A 22,067-nucleotide genomic window follows, 5' to 3' on the forward strand; every position below is an offset into this window, starting at 1 on the left:
GTTTTCAAATATCAAAGTCATTGTATCTTCTTAAAACAAGACATTTTGAAGAACACAAGTTGTACTGAATCATAAGCCATTTGATGCAGTGACAAACAAGTATAGATATGAGCCTGAGGGGTCATGGGCTTCTCTCAGCCCTTAGGAGACTACTGTATGTAATAATTCAAGACAACAACAAAAATGCAATCATAAAATGTAATTATACATAATGTTATTATCGTATTCTCACCACTATAAACTGTTTTCTGTTGAAATGTGGCTATAATAAAAGAGCTGGTTGAGCTTTAGATAATAACACACATTCACAGTATGAATGCGTGTTTCGGCTTGTGACGCCTTATTGACTCTCTGTCCTCGCCATTTTAGAGGAGCACGCAAAGCTGACTGAAGGGTGGATTGAAGGAGGTCAAAGGGAGGAGGGAGGGTTTGACAAAGATAAAGGAAAGAGAAAAAGAGAGGCAGAAAAGAAGGCCCGACTTTACACTAAAGTAGACAGAGAGAGAGAGAGAGAGAGAGAGAGAGAGAGAGAGAGAGAGAGAGAGAGAGAAAGGTCCGTGTCCATCTCTGTCTGGTGCTGATTGGCTCTTATTGATTCTGTCTGCATCTCTGTCTGTGTCAGGAGGAACGAAGAAGAGAGATGTGAGAGGGATATATGATACAAGATTCAATCCCATGTATTGTCTGGAGGGACGTTCAGTTTGCAACAGACCAACAGCGCAAAACATACAAAACACTTGATAACATGTAACACATGCTACATCAGCAGCAATATTTCATTATCATCTGAGGACTACTGGCAAGATGATATGCCATGTAAAGTGTGTTAGAAAAGATCCATGCAGTGGACTATAGCATCATATAGTGTATCTACATTACTGTAACACTTAATGTCAAAGAGGAGTTTTATTGCACGAGGCAGGGAGTGGGCACTGCTCTGCCAATCCAAATAGAGCTGGTATTTCTAGAGTTTCTCGCAGTGGCAGATAATGAAAGGTGTTAAAGGAAAGGAAAAATAACTTTCAACATTTAGTCCTGCATGGAAAGGAACAAAAAAAAAAATTTGAAAAAGACCCAACAATACCACTGGTGTGAGACAGAGGCTACCAATCATCTTGACCAAGGTCTCATTCTTTATGGTAATTATGCCAAAGTATGAAAATACATTTTACAGTATTATATAAATATTGAAAATGCTTTCTGTACCACGGCAGAGAGAGAGAAAGAGAGAGAGAGACAGATGCTGGTGTAATTGGATGAATTAAAGGAGAGAGAGAGAAAGACGATGGAGAGAGGAAGGAGGAGAAATGAGGGTTTATTGCTTTTTAATTTACTCACCATTCTTCCTTTGTATTTCGATCAGGGATTTGTTTTTTAAGCATTTGACGTCTGGCTTCGTGGTTTTGGCTCTGCGGATAGAGACAAGGTCACAGGAGGAGGAGATGCTGGTAGCCTCACTGCCTCTGACGATAATATGCAACCAGCTTCATAACAAATTTGACTTTAGGATGAACCACGATGTCATATTATAAATCCTGCAAGTAGCTGCAGGAGAAGAAAATTGAAGCCACAATTTACTACTTCAAGGGCAAGATTGTTACTGCATCAGGCATTTCAATCATGATTCATATAAACCCTTTTTGTATGCTTAGTTTCAGGATTTGTACCCAGAGGAAAATGTGCATGTATTTCAGATTATTCTTGATTTTGTCTTATTCTGCAACATTCTACTTGTTTGTCATAAGTAGACACACTGGCATGCTGCATTGGTTTCCTCTGAACATGTGAGTTGAGTCAGGCTCTTAATAAGTTTCCTTCTCTTATAACATTCAGTGGAGGAATAATGATGGGAGGAGTGTAGTCTTTGCACGGTGGTAACAGTTTAATGCAAGGTGTTAAACTGTTAATGGCCTGCTATACTCCAAAACGGACAGCGGACACCCATGTGGTTCTGTTTATTCTAGGTTTGGTTCACATTTGTCGACACGCGTGGTCCACGCATACAGTCTGCTCGGTCGTACATTTTGGGCTGCAAGCAGACGGTCTGCGTCGACTCTGCAGTCAGAAGGTACCATGTGGAGGCGAAAAGTAGTATAATTTGTGATTAAGTTGGACAGGACGATAGTTTCTTTGCCATCGAACATGGTGTCAGCATTCACAGGTTTTTGAGCATTGCACTTAAACAGTGAAGCTGCTACTGTTGTAATGTGACGACAAATTCAGCAGTTTCAGTTTGCACATGAGATCTACTGTTATGCCTCTGCTGTCACATGTATTCATAGAAACTTACTTTCTTCCACACGTGCTGCAGCATAGTCAGATTTTAAAAGCTACGCTAAGTTCATCTCCATCATGTGTGGAGGTTATTCAGTTGTGTAGCATTGTGTTGGTGAATGTGAACTCTGTATCCTGTCCTACCTGATCTTTGATAAACTGATGCATACAAACAGCTTCATTATAGTAATAATGTGATGCTGTAGGGAATCCTGTAGGTGAGCACAGGGTCAGCTACCTGGAGCTGGTAGAGACCGTCACCTGCTCAAGGAGACTTCAGCGGATATATGTCAAGAGGTCGTCTGGGTAGCAAGACATTCTGGTTGACCAAAACAACAACCTTTCACTCCGTATAGATTGCTGTATTTTGTTGCCATTTGTCCACTTTCCATTTCTTCCCACGAATGGTGGTTTGTAATCTGGGTGGGTAGATGAGTAGAAACCACATGACTTATCCCAAATATGACCTTAACTGGAATATGTGCTAGTGTTCACAATACATGATGCATTGTGGAAAGGCAAGAGGAGGACAAGGGGAAGGGATTGTTAGAGAGGAAGGAATGAACGAATGAAATGATGGGGTTAATCTAATTACCTGGCACAGATGGGGAGGGGCGGAGACTGGGTTGAAAAGGCTGAGTAGGAGAGAGAAGAGGACAGTCGGAGGGACGTCTGGATGCATAGAAAGACAGATTGATCCGCTGAGAGGCTGAGAGGCAGACATAGATAGAGAGATAGACAGATGGATAGACTGATGCTCAGCGGAAGGCAGGCGCGAAATAGCAGACAACAGGACAAAGAGATAACTGGGCAGAATAAGTTGCCCGCCAGAAGAGGAAGAGGGAGGGATAAAACAGACGGATAGAAACAGGCGAGAAAAAAAACGCCCATGAGACACGGTTGAATTGGAGGATGGATGAAAGAGGAGTGAGGGATGACAAGAGGGATGGAGTGAAAGAGGGGGAAGAGCAGAGGGGAAAAGTAAACCACAGAGTGAGTCAGGGAATTATCCTTGTCTGGTGGTGTTAACTTGACACGGGCCACGCCTGAGAGGGAGACAGGCAGCCAGGCAGAGTGCAAGAAAAACTGACAGAAGCAGAGAAATAAAGTGGAAAAGAGAGACAGGTGAAGACAGAAAGGGACAAAGAAAGTGTACAGTAGCAGAAAGGAAAGATTGAGCGATAAAGAAAGCCTTAAACTGGAAGACACAAATGGAGACAAGAGAGCATAACGGGAAACATGAGAAGGTCCACAAGAGGACGCAGAGAAAAATGAAGATTGGAAGCGAGAGAAAGAAACAGTGATCCATAGAACCAAATCATGTCTGAGCACAATGCTAAGCACTAAGTAAACACCGTCTGTGTTATGTTTAGCATTAGCGATCTGGAAGGAGACGAGGCCCAGCTCCAGGCCTGGGGCTCATTATACCACAAGCCTCTATGTATTCTTTTGTATGTGCCATCTTTGGATTGCATTAGTCTGAGCATTGCAAATGGACTATCTTATCTGCCTTAATTTGGAAATGCATTGTAAACTGACTCAAACCACATGGCCAGGTAGACACAGCAGGACGTCCTGCCACCATTCAACTGACACTGTTCAGGATGGCGTAACTATTTAACCACCACAGTCTGAGCACAGCAATTCTGGCAGATCCCGACCATTGGCTCTGTTCGTACAGTTACTGCGGTTGTACAACTGAGGGCCAGGTATCGACGCCAGTCCCTGGGATGTTTCTGAGCGATCCCTGGGTTGGTTATCTTGTAACCAGAGAGCCAGGAACAGCATCATGTTCAAGCCAGTTTTTCACAACGAGCTGGAATGTAGCAGTGGTGGCCAGACCATGCAACTAATCCTGGTAATATGGTTAATTAGTTACCTCAGTTTTGAAAGTTAAAAATAGGAGAAGGCGTACAAGTCCTTCACTGCTCTCATTAGCAACAGATGAGAGTGGTTATGCATGCCCGGTGTTAAATGAACATGTGTGTAGGGGAGAGAGAGTGTGTGTGTTTGTTGTGTATTAATGTGTTGCCCTTTACTAATGACGCACTAATCTCCCATCGGGTCAAAGAGATCACATCTACTGTTATTCATCAGCGAGCAACAGAGGGTGGGATGGTTACATGAAAGGAGAAATGGATGATACAGAAGGGTAGAGGCAGTGGAAGTGATGGGTGGATGCATGAGTGGACGAAAAAAAAAGACGGGAAAAGACAGAAGTAGGGCGAGGAGGGATGATGGTGGATGGTTGGGCAGAAGAAGAAGAGAAAGAGGGCCAGTGAGGGATTATGTGCTGAAAAAGAGGACCTGTCGAGATACCAGCGCTAAAAGGGTTTGGGGATCTGAGGGAACCCCTACATGCCCTCAAAGGAGACAAAGTTCACAGTGCACACTGTATAGCCACTCACCATACACACTAACAAATGAACCTAGTTCCTCCTGATGTTTTGGCATCCAAAATAAATAAGATACGATGTGTGTATTGATACATACTTAGACTGTCACACTCATACAATTTGTACATACGTTTTTAGTAAGAAACAGGTCATAGAAATGATTTTATGCCCAGATTTAGATGAGTCTAAGTGACCTAATCTCTGACCTGAATCTGGCTCTTAAAAACCGCCGGGCTAAACAGATGATCCTTTAACATTATAGGTTTAAAACGCTCAGAGGCAATTCAAACGTTCTAATACTGAAACCTTATAGGCCTGAAACAACGAGCAGTCCTTCCTGGCGGTCGGCATCAAAACCCTACGAATCCTCTCCTGAAAAGTACAAATTTCATCTGAACCGGCCGGCCTGCTTTTTAATGAAAGCTGAAAAAAAGAAGGAAAACAGTGAAGGAGCTCGTCGTTCAGCAGCTGCCGTCTCAGCAATGACTAATTGAGGTTACCACGGCAATATGGGACTGGGACGTCTGTCTGCTGAACGTCATTTTAATCAGATTTGGCTGCTAAAAACACACACACACACACACACACAGACACACATGCTCATACATACACACATGGAATCATGCAGACACATGCAGACTCACAAACATGCACATACATACAAAACTGACTCTAACATACAGACACACTAAAGACTGCAAATGCATGTGCACACATACAGCCAGACAAACACACACTTATAGACATATTAATGTACAGAAACAAACACACGCACCGCAAATGTGGTTCAGAAACACTGTAAGTAAATGATAGTGGTGCCTAATTAGATTTAACAGTGTAAGTGGATCTGCGTGGTTGTTTTCTTAAGTTTTTTTCTTTTTTTTCAGTTTGAAATATAGTCAGAAACCTGTAATTACTGCTGGGTTTGCATTTGATTCAGTTATATTAAAAACAAGCCAGTTTGGGATTTTAGGAAGTTCTTTTCTTTTTGTGTGAAGTTTATTTGTGTGTGTATGCGCTCATTCAGGGTGTATTTGATTCTGGACTGACAGGAAGTTGACGTCCCTTGTGGGTTAGGGTGAAACACGATGAGAGAAAGAGAGAGAGGCTGTTGAAATCTGCTATACGGCGGTGTTTGTTTTTTATTGAATTCCATAATGGGCTGCCTTTTCACTAAAACACACGCCAAAACAGCCGACTTCAAAGAACCTGAAATGCACACTTAAGTATGCGCTCATACACACACACACACACACGCACACACACACACACACACACACACACACTGATACATATTGATCAAAATAGTACAAATGCTTAAACATGGTGTTAATTAAGATAATATGCATTCAGATATTTGTGTATTTGTAATAGAGACAATCACACACAAACACGTCTCAGTGAGGTTCTGGAAAACATCAACTTGACAAAACACTGATGAAGCCTGCAAACACACACACACACACACACACACACACACACACACACACACACACACTCCCTGCAGGTCTATCGGCAACTACTCTGAGGGTGAAGGTTTGACCATCAGTCATCTACTGCCACCCAGTGGATCTTTGGTGTCACTGTAGGTTCACAGCTCAGAGTGTGTGTAAAATATGCCAAAATGAGTGTGTGAGGTTCAAACTGGAGCTCAAGATCATTATGAAAATGTCCTCAGTGGTGTGAGCTGCTTGTTTGATTTAACTTTCCAGACTCTTGGATACATTTAAAAAAAGGATGGAGTGCTTCTAGAATATAAGTGCAGGAGCCTTAGAGAAGTAAAGCGGGTAGAAAGGACTGTTGTTAAGGAAGGAAAGGAGGGCTGAGCACAAGAAAGACAAGAAGAGGTGATACCAGGAGAAACCAGGGAGGAAGACGAAGATGAGGGAGGAGAGAAAGAGAGGAAAGAAGAGGATGATAGGACATGAAGTAGAGAAAAGGCAGAGCGAGAGAGAAAATACAAATTGAGGATAGGATAGAGAGAAGGGAGACCATCATTTTGACCATGATTAAATTACACGGCTTCTAATGGAAACCATGTCTGTGTCTGTGTTGGGTCTGCAGTGAAGTAAGAGCTCTTATTTTAGAAACCGCCGGCTCAATGCTGAACCAGATCGATGTCCAGAAGAACAGGGTTGTTGTTTTTTTTGCAAAAATGGTTGCGTAAAATTTCAGATTTGCATTTTCTGTTCATGAAGTAATCTGATTTTAAACTTTTATCTTATTAAATGTTGTATTACAAGTCAAACAAGGACAAAGTACAAATGAGAGAATGTAAATCAGTTAGTAATTAATAATAACACCATGATTCTTACCTATTGAAATGTCCTTGCGTATGTTGTAAACCCGACAATGAAATGTAGGGGGTATGATTTTTCTGTGTTCATTTTTATTATTTTTTTCAGGCCATTTCCTAATTATTTTCTTTTTCAATGTGTCTTCTTCCTCTCCACCCTGTTCTGATTGTACTTCTTTAAGCTTTGCCTCCAGCTAATGCTACTGCATCTGCTCCGTTCCCTGTGTTTCTCCTTTTGTATGATCAGCATTTTCTGTGGAAGTCCCACTGGCCCACCTCCAGAACTCACAACCCTGCACCATTGGCTGTTAATGTAACATCACTGTAATCTGAAGGCTCTATAAACAGCCGTCAATCGGAGCTCACTTGAGGCTCCTTAGCTAGTTAGCCGATGAATGGCTGCAGACAAAGAGATGTATTGTCTTGATGTTTAGCTGTGGGAGTCTGAAGCAGACCACCAACGGAAAGAGTGGCTTCACTTGTTCTTTTTGGGGGGGTTTTTATGTTCTGCTGGTTTTCTCCGGGTTCAGGGAAGGAATAACTTGGGTGAACGGAGGCACAGTCCGCTTTAAACAGTCCACCATCTACCTCTCTCCGTCTCTCACTCCCGCTCTCTCTCCCTCTCTTTCGGCTGTGCCAAACCACTGTCTCTATAGCTGTCTGTCTCCCCTCCAGCGAAAAACCACTTAGTGGGGAATCTTAGAGACACACATTATCACAAAGACACACACACACACACACACTTTCTTCCCAGGGTCAGACATGGTGCGAAAGGTCATGATGAGGCTCCTCTTCGGTGGAAACATTTATTTCACCCAAAAAAATATCAGCGCTGTAGTAAGAGAGCCTCTTTCTTTAACATTAATGCTTTAAGTGGTTGAGTCCGGCCATATACGCAAGACTGTGTGCGTCTAGGGGTTCCATTCTGGGCCACAACCCCCATGTTAAAAAACCATGGCCTAGATCGAGAGCACAACATAATCTATTTTAAAAGAGCTCTGCAACGAGGATGTATTCAGTCTGTTTTATGTCTGAGAATAACATTTCAACATAGATTTCCCTCATTTCTTTTTCATTTGGTTTGGTCAATTTGCAAACACAACAAAACAAAGAAAAGAAATGTTTGACTTGAACATGTTTGGAGTCTGTTTTGTCTCCGGCATTTCCAGTTTGCTCTATCGTCTTTTTTCCTCTCTAATTCTCCTGTCTGGTGTAGAATTCAACAGTAATTTATCATAATAGGAACCATACTGAAAATCCCTCCTTCCTTTTTTCCTGTGTGTGTTTGTGTGTTACAGCGTTGAGTCGGTGAATGACGGGCTCTTCCACGCGGTTGAGCTTTTGATTCAGAACCGTTCACTGAGCCTGGTGGTGGATAACGGGGCCCCCAAGAGCCTGGGCAAGCTGGCACGCCAGCCCTCCGTCGACCACAACACCCAACTTTACATAGGAGGTACGCACAAGGACACATGTTCTGAACATACAGATGTTACTTTTCCCCGCCCTTTACTGCCTTTTTGTGGTTGTGATCGCATGTTTGCCATGCATGGGTACATACAAATACACCCACAACATACAAATACACACACACATACTAAGTCCCAGCAAGGGATGTGGTGAAGAGATGGAGAACTGTTTTTGTTCAACTTTCCCTAGAAAAAAAGGGCAATACATGCCCCTGAGAACAGTCTGCCTTTTTTCTCAAGTACTAGAAAGAAACATAATGTTGTTGTGCAAAAGTGAGAGTTATTACGCCGTATTCTCGCCGGAAAGATTGTATTTTACTGTAAGAGGCGATCAAGAATGAAACCAGAGATAAGTGAAGTGTATTAATCGAGCAATCCGCCTTTAAATTGGCTTTCTCTTTTCCCTGTTTCCATACCAATTTTTATCCCATTTCTCTTTTTTCACAATTTTCAATTTCTATAACTTCCTGTCTTCTCTTCCGTTTCCCAGGAGTACCATCTCAGGTGGTGGCCTCAGGTCTGCGACCCGGCCCTGAACGTTCCCCTCAGACTTTTAACGGATGCATCCACAATGTCCGGATCAACGGGGAGCCTCAAGACCTGAGCTACAGAGCGGCAGGAGGAGCACGACTGCAAGGCGTCGAGGGCAAGGTAATTACATGGGGAGGGTTCTTTTTTCTCAAGAAAGCGGTATTATGTATCTGAGCCTGGCTTTAAAGGAGTTTTGCAGCAGCCTTTAGAGCCATATTGAGAAATATATTGAAACCTCTTTTGGTGCTATGTCTTGTCAGAACCGTCAACTGTGTGTCTTACAAGTAATATCAGCAAACAAAGTTATGTTGCGCAAGAGAAAGCAGACATGCAGCAGAAATGTCTGATGTAAAATCTGATGACAATAATGCTGCTTCTTTATGCTCAAAATCAGTCAAAACAAAGGACTACATTTTCATAATATAAGCGACAAACAGTAGAAAACATTTTGACTGATATAATAAAGATTTTTAGGTCACATTTGAACAAACCCATGCTGGCAGCAGCTGTAAGAGAAAAGAACAGTTGTTGTCTCTGACTTCCAAAGAGGATTAAGACTGTAGCAGTAGGTTACACCCCCTCTGCTCACTTCCATTAGCAGTAAAAGGCCCCGTGACTCAGCTTCCCATGACAATATTTTCTCCCCGTCTTTTTCCGTCACCAGGCCGAGGGCATTCTCGCGGGGTGTCATTCCTGCAGTGTGTGCGCTCAGGGTGCGTGCAGGGAGGGCGGAGAGACGGGGGTAACGTGCGATTGTCCTCCGGGACGCAGCGGGGCCCTTTGTGACCAGACGACAGTACCGAGCGCCTGTCAGAACAGCAGGTAAGCCGAGACAGCAGAAACGGGTGTACGTAAACGTTCAGAAAGACATAAGTGCTGTGTGAACTTATTCCTGCTGCTGCAGTAGTTGCACATTTACACTGCAAACAAAGACGTTATTGGCATCTGCCCCAACATGACCCACTTCTCCTAACCTGTCTGCCTTCTTCCCTTCCTCTCACCTCCAGATGTGTTCATGGTCTGTGTGTGCCGAAGGGTCAGTCCTACAGTTGCCAGTGCATTGAAGGCTACCAGGGTCAGTACTGTGAACGACGGCAGGAGCCTCCAGCCTGCAGGGGGCAGCGCTGCGGACACGGGGAGTGTCACGTGTCAGAGGCAGGAGAGCCCGTATGCCACTGTCAACCGGGGTACGCCGGGCCTACCTGTGACACAGGTAAAATAGAAAAATAATAGAAGAAGATATGGAGAGCATGCCATGATTTGACAAATATCAGTACATAATGTGTGTGTTTTATGTCCTTTCTCCGTTAATGTCCAGAGCTTACATGTCAAGGAGAGATGGTGAGGGAGGTGCTTAAGCGCCACCACGCGATGAAAACATGCACGTCCACCACCAAGATTCCTCGGATGGATTGTCCCCGATCCTGCCAGGCGGCAGCACCCCAAGGTGTTTGCTGCGGCGTCACCAAGACCAGGAGGAGGAAGGCGGTTTTCCGCTGCAGCGACGGCACCTCGTACTCCGAGGAGATGGAAACTGCTCTGGAGTGCGGCTGCTCCAAGTGCCCGTTGTAACAGCACCGTTTGTTAGTTTGTTTTGCAACACCCACCGCTGCCATTTTGTGAATTCTACACGTCTACGAGGCTGTCGCTCTGAGATGTTTTCCACATCGATGAGCACCATCATTATGTGATTGTTTTTGTTTTTTTTACACATTCAGTTTGACCGCTGCCAATTTGCCGCCGAGAGAAACCACAAACGGAAAACAAAAATGGGACATGTGTGTGTGTGTGTGTGTTTTTTGACAGAGAGAAAATATATTGTAAGATATAAGTAAGAAAAAAAAACATAGAACTTATTTTTATTATGGATTTTCTTTTCTAAAAGATGATAAAAGGACTGATAAGTTGTGTTTTTTTTTTTCATGTGTTGATTATATAATGTGTTACATAGTATGGAAAGTTATTTTGTACCTTGTAAGGAGGAAAAATACACAGCAAAATAGATTAACATTCCTTAAAATTATATGAATTTATATGTTTGTATAAATCTATATAAATATATACCCTAACCCAACGAATTCTATATTTTCAAAGTGTATTTGCATGATAATGTGAGCGCTGATGTGTGGGAGGCTTTGGACACTGAGAGGAGGGTTGAGAGAGAAGAGCTCCCTTGATTCCACAACAAGGAAAAGGTGTCGGCCTTTTGATGGCCTCCCTCTTGGAGAGAAAAAGGGAACTGTATGTGCCTAGCTAACCTGCTTCACTATATAATGGACATCATCCTCACATGTGAGTTCTTTGAGAAACCATAAAAGACTCTTTCCACAGAGATGTATAACACATTGTTCTATGTTGTGTTATTCTTTAGTTTGCTGTTGCACACCAGACTTGGAGCCACTTGAGGTTTGACATGAAGACATTTTCTATTCATTAGGAATTAAATATACGTGAGGAATTCTCATTCAAATAAACAAGAGTGAAATCATACTGTAAATTTAGCATCATGCTGAGTCTATGCCTATTAGCTGCTGAGATTTAAAATCAGTTTTAGAACAGATACAACGGAAATCCCCTGATCATAGCAGGACACAGGAAGCCATTTTTAATCAAACCACCCTTTCTTCAGAGAGTAGCTTGATGCTGAGGAGAAGTGTTTCACTGCCTCCTGTGGTTGAACGTTTCAGGTGTGCAGCACTGCTGGGTGTAGTTGTTTGTGGTCAGAAGTATGCTCTGTTGCACCTGTAACCACCTCCAACTGTGATGTCACGGTGTACCCAGTGGTACGTTTCTACATCACTGCAGGAAGGCGAGATGTTAAACCACTGGAGGGAAAAACAACATGTTCAGCTCGTTTCAGTTGCTCTTTAAATGGCTACTCAACATTTGATCATTTTCTGACTGGGCAGGAAGACTATTTAGAATAAAGCCTTTATGCCAAAGTCAAATGTATTTGCCTTAACGGATAATTATCCAAAAATGTTGCTGCAATATTGTCAACCACTGCTACTGAATGTTGAACTTCTCCATGACGACACAATCAAAATTACACGGTGGCCTTTTTTTCTTAGTTCCCAAAGAAAATGATGCTAACGATAAATAAATACTCATGTCTCCTGATCAGGTTGTGTGTGCCGGCTCTATGAAATGTGTAGAAACTGAAACAGTTCAAAAACAAGAGAAGCCATGAACGTGCCACAGTACATTTGGTATGAATTATTTGTTGCCATTAGCCTCATGTTTACTGTGAAATTGCAGCATCAAAAAGAACCCATCTTTTTTATTTTTCCTCTTACGGTGTTAATGTGTGATGCATTCAGTGTGTTATATGATACCATTGTAAAATGCAGATCTGATTGTTTGGTGTGCTTTAAGGTGCATAAGGAAAAAACACATCCATGGAGCATTCATGCACTTAAAAAATGTTAACTTTTCAGTTTACGGTGCAGCTTTTTGATAATGTGTTAATGTTTAAATTTCCATATTGAGACTGTCGGACGGAGGTTTAAATAAGTGGCTTGCAGTTATTGACCAAAATACAGAGTGCTCCAGTCTGATCACAGCAAACCTCCACATTAACAACTCTTAGCCCACTGAGGCAAAGTAGTCAGTGTTTTGGACCGAGGTACCACAACACAGCTGAAAAAGAAAACATCAGTACGGTTTTTAACCGCCTATAGATGACTAACATGATTAAAAGCATAGCAAAATACTTTAATGTAACTACTACTGTATTGTTTACTTTATACATTGTTGCTTTGTTTACAACAGGTGCAACGTATTGTCACACTTTTACAGTTAATTCACAGCTAAAAAGATCTGGGTTTGAGACATATCAGTATTATCTTTGTCAACTTCACAGTTTTCCATCTTCTCTTCCTTCTACCTGATCCTCCGTCTCACTTCTTTTCTTCATACCTTTCCTTTCCCCTCTCTGATTTGCTCTGCATGTCTTGGTGTCTCTGTCCAAGATGTCTCCTCTATTTTCATTCATTATCACCAACCTTTCCCCCATTCTTTTCTCCCATTTTGTTTTCAGCTTCTATCTTTTGCTCACTTCTCTTAACTGTATACTCGTCCTCTCTTTTCCTGCTTCTAAAGGTTTAGTTCTTCATTGTGAACAGAATCAAATACCTTAGTTATTAGTTGTTTTGACAATAGAAACAAACCTTTCAGTCATTTCCATTTTCCAGGTCTTAGGTTGAAAAAAACATGAATATGTGAGTGATGATAATTGATACTTATGTTGAATGTTCAAATTAAACTACAATTGAAACTATACTAACCGTCCATGTCTGTGTCTGAAATTAATTATAATAAATTATATGAATAATCATTTTTTATTCTACTATTGTCTTTACAGAGTTTTTGTAAATTGTTATTTATCCTTTGAATTTTCTTTGATCTGCTGTCAGCATCATGTAGAGCATTGACTAAATGATGTGGTTGATCAATTCTGTATAATTATAGCAATATTTACAGCTCCGTGACTACAAAAGCTTTCCCAAAATAAATAATTGAACTACATGTAATCAACTAGCATTTGGTAAAATAAGGCTGTGCTCTGGTACCAACAGGTTTGGCTTCCCTTGGGGCACACCCAACAAAATCACTGTCTTTTGTAAATAATAATATTTTTTCTGTCACATAACAGACAGTTCTTATTCTACTGTCGCAGCCATGTCGCCTCCATTTTTCTCTTTAGTTTCCTGAAATGAGTGAAACAGCGCCCCCCTGAGTTGTGACAGCCAGTAAACATCAGTCCGTGTGGTCAAACATGATATTGCACCCTTAACGAAGTCAACCGAGGAGAAGCCAGGTGAAGGTGATTACACTTGCTGAATGACAAACAATTACATCGCGGCCTCGTGCTACTGCGAACCCGTGAATGGACAGGCCTCTGGGACAGAAACTCAGAATTATATGGTGAAGCCATTCATATTCTGACCTCACTGCAAACGATGGAAAGTTAAACTTACCCTATTTACCATAAAACAACCAAGAGAGTTGGCTTGTTTTCCAGTCTAATGATGTCAGTTCCATGGTTCCAAGGCTTTTGTTGGCTGTTTGTGTGGATTTGACTCCTCGCTGAGTTGTTGTTGCTGCTGCAACACAGGAGTTCATATTTGTGCTGTTGTGCTGGATACATTATGGGCTTAAATTGCTTTGAATAATTTGCTCCCCCCCCCCCCACTGATTGTATCAGTGATGTAAGAGTTTGTGTTCATAACGTTTAGTTTTCCTTTCAGTGTCAGTAAGTTGCATGCTGTTTCACAGTGGAGGCGGACCAATTCAGAGTCTGTTTTAGTAAAATGTGGTCTAAGGGAAGAGGGGGCCACATTCAGTACAGAACTGGCAGAGCAGGTAGAATTAAAAAGGCTTTAATTAGCAACGGACGGTCCTTTGTTGTTTTTGTCTTGTACTCCACAAGTCTATTATATTTCAGCCTTCCCTGAGAAAAAAAGACCAAGAAGTTGCAACAAAAAGTCTTTTATGTGCTCAACAGGTCGGATCAATCTAGTCTCTGTATCAGGGCTTTATTTTTGTTCTTTACAATCAAACCAATAGCTAATGTCCATTTTTAAAAACACGATACACGTGTACATCTTATTATTGCTAACGGAACAGCTCTAATAAAGAGCACATTCTTTTTTCACTAGCTTTAACAGTTGCCCTTATTTCAAAAGGTCAATGACCAATGTAAACATTGTTAGTGATCTTGTTTCCAATATTATTCACATCTACACTGTGAATTATTGTACATGACTGCTTAAAAAAAAACAGACAACAGTATGCGGTCAAATGTATTTTATTTAACAAGAGCCTGAAGAACACAACCACTGTTGAGTCAGTTTTCAAAGTGTACGATGTCTCCGTCATAGTGCACAGGAAAGCCGTCCTCACATTTGATTGCAATATATCTGGTGTATCGCTTACCGCGGTACTGACAACGTGGAGGCTTGACATTGTTTTTCAGTTTACAGACAATAAGGGGGAAGGGTTGGAGGCTTTTTCTCATCTGACCAAATGGCTTTCCTGCCTTCCCACAGATGGCTTTGACAGGTTTGGTGGTGGATAGGATGAAGGTATTGGTCTCCTTACAATCATTATCGTTGGTTTTGATGTTACGTTCTCCTATCACCTGGTCACATCTGTTTTCACTCATCTTGTTGATAATATGCTGGTTTATAAACTTCTTGTAACGCTCGTTTGTCTGAGCGAGCACAGTAGCAGAAAGCAGCAGCATACAAACAAATGGGATCCTCATGATTCTCTGGTGGAGGAAATATGGAAAAAATGTCCCGTTAAGATTCAGCAGCATAGGGGATACACTGCAATATCAAAACTATCATTATTATTTATATGTTCCATATGCAAATACATTTTGCGAGACAATTGGTGTAGTAGCATCACCACTGTTATCAAATTATATTAAGAGCAGAAAACAATGAAAGCTATTAACCTCTTCCGACCCATAATTTATATTTTAAATATTATGCAAAATAAGATAATTAGAGCATTTAAAAAAATCTTTAATAGACTTCACAAGCTCTGTAAAATTCCATAGCAATATCGTGAAAAAAAAAAAGACTGAAATACTGGTCAAACTAAGTCATTACGAATTTAGTTTTTATGTACTGCAGACCTGCATATCAATCCTTGAAGCTAAGATGCAATACAGCCACTGAATAAAAGCCCTGCATGAACTCTAATCAGCTGGATAATAAAGTAAGAGTAAGACAAAAAACAAACCTTTAGGTAGGGTAACAAGTTGAACAGTTCTTTGTTCTTCTTTACTTCTTCCTTAGTCCTTGCGGCAGAAAAAACTAAAAACTAAATATTTATTATATGAAATATATATTTTTTTGTCAACAAGTTTGTCTTGCACATATTGAACTGTGGAATAAAAAAGTATATTTACCTTTATCAGCAACACAGTGACCAGTGGCAATGAAGTGTGGTGGAAATTATTATACCCGCTAAACCGTGAGTCTTTTAAAGGTTAAAGGTGCTGAAACAAAGAATATTCTCTGCGCAGAGAAGGCTCAATGATCATACAGAGTGCAGGCAGTCTGCACGAGCAAGAACAACTTATTACAAGAGGACTTGTATATTTAAGCACACATACAACCAGGGGGGGGGCTGAGGGAATTTCCCCTTTTCACTTCCCCCTTGATATCGAGGTTACATCGGCTAGACAGGACAAGAGGAGGTGAGAAGGAGGAGGGCTTAATCTTAATCTTACACCTGCAGAAGTGCCTGATACACTTCTTTCGCAAGACAGGAAGGTGCTTCAAATAGAGAAGTGGCTATGGCTTGGACAAAGGTTACCACACATTTCGCTTTTTGGAAACTTAGCGTAGGTGACAAAAGGGTCAACACCAAAACTGTCCAGCAGTATCACAAAAACTATAAGTTCTGATTATGAACATTTAATAAGTATAAACCCCTAACAAGTATAAAATACACTTTTCCCATTGCAGAAGTCTGTATGGTCTGGACTGCGATCAAAACTGTGTATTTCAATTTTGTGGTTTGGAGTGAGTTAGTGTAAGAGTGCCAACTGTCCACGGCCTAAAGGAAAGAGGATCCTAACAAGAGAAAACCAGGTTTCATGTATCAAACTCTGAATTATTCCCTTTAGTTTGGACTACAGGTAAAATAGTGAAAACTCAAGATGCAACTACAAGGTGTGTGTCACATGTTGTGTGTGCGTGTTTGTGTGTGTGTTTTTAAGCTGTGCTGTTGGTACTTTTTGTGTATGCATAGTGATCAGAGCCATAAGTCATGTATTTGATACATGCACTGATATTTGTGATGTGACTGCAAACCTTTTGATCTGTGAATGGTTTTAGTGGTCTGTCTTGTTATTATTTATCTAGACCTGGACCAACATGTTTTTGTGCTATGAAAATACTTGAGATGTGTGTAAGTCATATATCTATGATATATGCATTTTCTTTTTAATGTGAACATATGTATGGAGTCCAGAAGTTTACCAATGAACCTTTTTCACAGCACACAGTTTGACATATCATAAGATTGTCAAACTTTAAAAAGAACACAGATGAATTTTATAACATTAACAGTGACTCAGTTCCATTAAGTGTTTATTGTTATGAGGTGCTTTTCCTTCTATGGCAAGTCAAAATGTCTGCCGCGAAAAAAGGTTATATTGAATGCTTGGTGTGTAATTTTATCTTTCAGAAAGCTGACTTTGTTAACTTTGTTGGTAAAGTGACACATTATCCTACTTTATGGTTTATCTCTTAAAATGTCCTCTCTTGTTTTCTGAACCCTCTGCTGCTACAATGAGTTTGCTTCTTTTAAATGCACTCGTAATAGAGTTTATTTCATTGGTATTAAAAATAACCAACCACAGGTAGCGGGAAAGTAATGCACATATGGACACAAAATTGCAAACTCTCAATAAATTGTGCTTTTCATTTTGACAACACGTTTTACTGTGCAAAATATGCTGGCTTGACGGTATAACCTATGTACCTTTTTAAAAAGCTTTTATTTCTTCTGTAGGGTGGAACTTGGTTGAATTTCATATACATTTCCATTGATTCCCATGAAAATTTTCACTTTGAATATTCCTGGAAATTTGCGACCCCAGTCTGGACCAAAGCGGTGGACTGACCGACCGACGGACAAACATTTGTCATCAATAGAGCTGCTCCTAGCATGACGAATGACATCTGAACTGCTCAACACATATTTGGTAAGTTTAACTTGGTGATTTCCTCTTTTATTTGTGATTTATAAAACCCACTGTGTCCCACCAAAAGATGGCAGCAGCATCAAGAGAAATGAGACTAGTGTGCAATCCTGTATGTGCAGAATGTAGCACAAGTCATTTGATTGATTCGTAAATTAACTGAAAGAACTTTCAAAACGTATATTTTTGATGGCCCAATGGGAATTAAACTGCACACTCTTGTGTCATCTGCACTGTAGTATTACTTTACTGTATTTAGCCCAAAATAAAATGAAAAGGCATTTCACTGCCAGATACAAAGCATTTGATAGACAAGAAGATATTTGAATAGAAACATTCAAAATGCACTTGTATCATAAGCGTTAATAGATGAAACTGCAGGGGAGGTGGAGGGAGTAGTTTGTATAAAGCAGGTTGTGGTGTCGCAGCAAGGATGCAGCATTAGTGTTTGCAGACAGACTGAGTCTTGTGGTCCACATAGGTTGTGGTCATCTATGATTATTGACAATGTGAGGGAGGGGAGTTCTCACGCCAAGGAACCAAGCTCTAAAAAAGATTCAACAGTTACCAGATACTTCATTGTCACTGCGCAGCGTCTGTGATACAGGTAAGTACACTTTCCATGATCTGTATTATAGCTTAGACAAATCTATTGAGTTATGGGTAAATGGTAAATTAACAAATACTTTGCTTGTTTTTTTGCAGAAGGAACTAACGAGTAAAGAAGAAAAAAGAAGTCATCCCTACTTGAATAAGGTTTCTATTTTTACTCATTAATATCTGTCAGTATCTATTCACACAGGGCTTTTATCTTGTGGTTGTGGGTTTTTGTATTTTGTCAATGCAGCTTTCAATGCATCACTGCACCTCATTGTACTTAAACATATTCTCATCCTGTAATAGTTCTTTTAAGTTTGCTGTATTTATGTGCGTGCAACTTTACCGTTTTACTTCACCGCACAACGGCCAAAGCCACATGCAACAGCTACACTGCTGAACAAAAGCTGTGGCTGGCCATTTCTCACACCCTGACCAAACACCAAGACTGATCGCTGAGAACAAACCTGACCTGTTTTTCACAGGGTGCTCGAGGTTAGAAGTGCATGAAAGGTTGGCGATACGTTCTCATCTTGGGTTTGTGGGCCAGGTGGTTAGAAACACTGCTGCATGCGCACCAGGGCTGCTGTACTGAAGTAGAGCCTCAACTTAATACCTGCCAGCAGCTGCAATTCTTGTAGATCCAGCATGATGCACTTGGATGCTCTTCATCCTCCACCCTCACAGTAAAGACAGACACCTGTCCTCATCAAATGTTGTTGTGATCTGTTATTTCCTTCGTATCTTTGATTTGAAAATGAGTACATTAACAAACCATTTTTACTGTATTAGAATATTCTCAGCATAGTTTCTCTTTAGATGCAAACATTACAAATGGATGCGCATAGAGTGCTTTTTATGCTGAAGATGTATTGTTTCAAAAATGTCAAATTACAAATGAAAACGTTTGCATCAGTCAACAAAGTTCTATCTTCTCGCCTTGCAAACAACCACCAAAGCCAAATCCAGCAGCTGTGCAGACGGGCAAATGCTGGACATGTAGGACTAATCAGGTGACATATGCAAAAAGAAAAAGGAGCTACAAGACTCGTTTAACCAGTTTACCTGATTATTTTCATTTTTGTTTTGCTTGTGTTTGTTTATGTCATAAATCGTTGTCTAACGGTGTTTTCACACGTGTTGTTTGGTTCATTAGTTTGGGACCCAGGGAAAAAATATTAAATACTGTTGCGTTTTAGTTCTGGTCCAGTTCCTGTTCATACTGACCTAACAGACGGTCCAAGAAGAGTAAACATGAAGTTTGTCCTGTTTACCAAGCTTACACTGTGCTTTCCCTTCCCACTGCGTCGTTGGGCCAAGAAATCAAAGTTCAAAACAAATTCTATAAATGATTCTGCAGTTTATACAGACTTCATTGTCACTGTGTTGCTGATAAAGGTAAATATACTTTTTATTACACAGTTCAATATGTGCAAGACAATTTGTTTTGACAAAAAAAATATATATTTTGATTTATAATAAATATTTATTTTTTTGTTTTTTCTGCCACAAGAACTAAACAGAAGTACGGAAGAACAAATAACTGTTCAACTTGTTACCCTACCTAAAGGTTTGTTTTTTGTCTTACTCTTACTTTATTATCCAGCTGATTAGAGTTCATGCAGGGCTTTTATTCAGTGGCTGTATTGCATCTTAGCTTCAAGGATTGATATGCAGGTCTGCAGTACATAAAAACTAAATTCTTAATGACTTATTTTTACAAGTATTTCAGTACATTTTTTTTTTCACGATATTTCTATGGATTTTTACAGAGCTTGTGAAGTCTATTAAATATTTTTTTAAATGCTCTAATTATCTTATTTTGCATAATATTTAAAATAAATAAGTTTTGAAGAGGTTAATAGCTTTCATTGTTTTCTGCTCTTAATATAATTTGCCAACAATGGTGATGCTACTACACCAATTGTCTCACAAAATGTATTTGCATATGGAGCATATAAATAATAATGATAGTTTTGATATTGCAGTGTATCCCCTATGCTGCTGAATCTTAACGGGACATTTTCCCCATATTTCCTCCACCAGAGAATCATGAGGATCCCATTTGCTTGTATGCTGCTGCTTTCTGCTACTGTGCTCGCTCAGGTGCCAAACGACCGTTACAGGGAGTTTATAAACCAGCATATTATCAACCATATGAGTGCTGACAGATGTGACCAGGTGATAGATAGTAGACGTATCACCAAAACCAACACTAATGAGTGTAAGGAGACCAATACCTTCATCCTATCCACCACCAACCTTGTTGTAGACATCTGTGTGCGCGCAGGAGAGCCATTTGGTCAGATGACCAAAAGCAGCTCCTCCTTCTTCATTATTGTCTGTGAACTGAAAAACCAGGGGGCCAGGCGTCCACGTTGTCAGTACCGCGGTCATCGACGCACCAGGAGAATTGCAATCAAATGTGAGAACGGCTTTCCTGTGCACTATGACGGAGACGTCGTACACTTTGAAAACTGACTCAACAGTGACCGTGTTCTTCAGTCTCTTGTTAAATAAAATACATTTGACCGCATACTGTTGTCTGTTTTTTTTAAGCAGTCTTGTACAATAATTCACAGTGTAGATGTGAATAATAATGTATATGTTTACATTGGTCATTGACCTTTTGAAATAGGGGCTACTGCTAAAGCTAGTGAAAAAAGAATGTGCTCTTTATTAGAGCTGTTCCGTTAGCAATAATAAGATGTACACATGTATTGTGTTTTTAAAAATGGACATTAGCTATTGGTTTGATTGTAAAGAACAAAAATAAAGCCCTGATACAGAGACTAGATTGATCCTTTGCAGGTAAAACTCACCTTTATGACCTGTTGAGCACATAAAATATTTTTGTTGCAACTTCTTGATCTTTTTTTCTAAGTGAAGGCTGAAATATATGCATCTCTTGCGGAGTACAAGACAAAAACAACAAAGGACCGTCCGTTGCTAGTTAAAGCCTTTTTAATTCTACCTGCTCTGCCAGTTCTGTACTGAATGTGGCCCCCTCTTCCCTTTAGACCAGACCCTGAACTGTTACACAGCTAAAGTGCTGGATTATTTGTTTCCTGATCATACTGTTATAAGAAAAATGTTTTTAAACTGTTCCAGCACTATCAAATCACACAGCTCCTCAAAACTCTCCATCTCTAATGCAGAACACCAGCGCCCAAAATGAACTGTCAAGACCCGGGCAAATTCAAGGTGTGTCTGCTTATTCCCTTTTCCCCACGACCGAAAAACGTTGGCGGTACGCCTCAGGGACCAACTCGTAAGCTTTTAACACTGCTGACTTGACGACCAAATAATCTGTACAATCTGCCGACGACAATGATCCATAGGCCTCTTGTGCTCTACCGGTCAATGCGCAATCTTTCCACCACCAATTGCTTATCAATCTCTGCTTCTTGCATCATTTTATCATGCTTTAACTGTAACATAAGCATCTCTTTTTGCTGCTCAAATGTTAAACGCCCAGTTGCCATATATGGCAGAGCCGGAGACAAACCCGCAGTATCCTCTGGACAGGGAGGTTGGTCCTTGCTACCTGTTAAAACACCCATCTCACTCAAATTTGTCTTTAATATACTTTTTACAGTATCTTTCAGCCGTTTATCTGAAATCACAATTTCATAATTTGCTATCTTTAATAGCTGCTCTTTTGTACATTCATCCAACAATTCCTCCGATGGAGTTGTAACAAACTCAGCTATTTCAGCCATTTTCTACACCAAACAGGTAAATAAACTACCGCATGTACCGTGGGCAAAAGCAAGTGTCAG

General features: G+C 40.6%; 2 protein-coding genes across 2 annotated transcripts in view; both read left to right on the forward strand.

The window, feature by feature from the left end:
* The window catches only part of slit3 (slit homolog 3 (Drosophila)), a 237,875-nt gene extending 227,340 nt beyond the window's left edge, over positions 1–10,535 (forward strand). Inside the window, exons 34-38 of the mRNA XM_076103197.1 lie at positions 8,265–8,419; positions 8,923–9,083; positions 9,628–9,785; positions 9,971–10,176; positions 10,282–10,535. Coding sequence (XP_075959312.1) covers positions 8,265–8,419; positions 8,923–9,083; positions 9,628–9,785; positions 9,971–10,176; positions 10,282–10,535 — 934 coding nt within the window. The remainder of the gene's footprint in view (positions 1–8,264; positions 8,420–8,922; positions 9,084–9,627; positions 9,786–9,970; positions 10,177–10,281) is intronic.
* Positions 10,536–20,049: 9,514 nt separating this feature from the next.
* LOC142962891 (ribonuclease-like) lies at positions 20,050–20,766 on the forward strand. The gene has a single exon (XM_076103572.1). It carries the CDS (start codon positions 20,284–20,286, stop codon positions 20,764–20,766), a length of 483 nt encoding a protein of 160 aa, XP_075959687.1. The 5' UTR covers positions 20,050–20,283.
* Positions 20,767–22,067: the final 1,301 nt, after the last annotated feature.

This window comes from Anarhichas minor, unplaced genomic scaffold (assembly GCF_050575085.1).
Source record: "Anarhichas minor isolate MPS153535 unplaced genomic scaffold, ASM5057508v1 ptg000028l, whole genome shotgun sequence".
Lineage (NCBI taxonomy): Eukaryota > Metazoa > Chordata > Actinopteri > Perciformes > Anarhichadidae > Anarhichas > Anarhichas minor.

What these genes read in the sequence shown, in the direction of transcription:
- LOC142962891 (XM_076103572.1), top strand. Translation starts at nt 20,284, where the DNA reads ATGCTGCTGAATCTTAACGGGACATTTTCCCCATATTTCCTCCACCAG.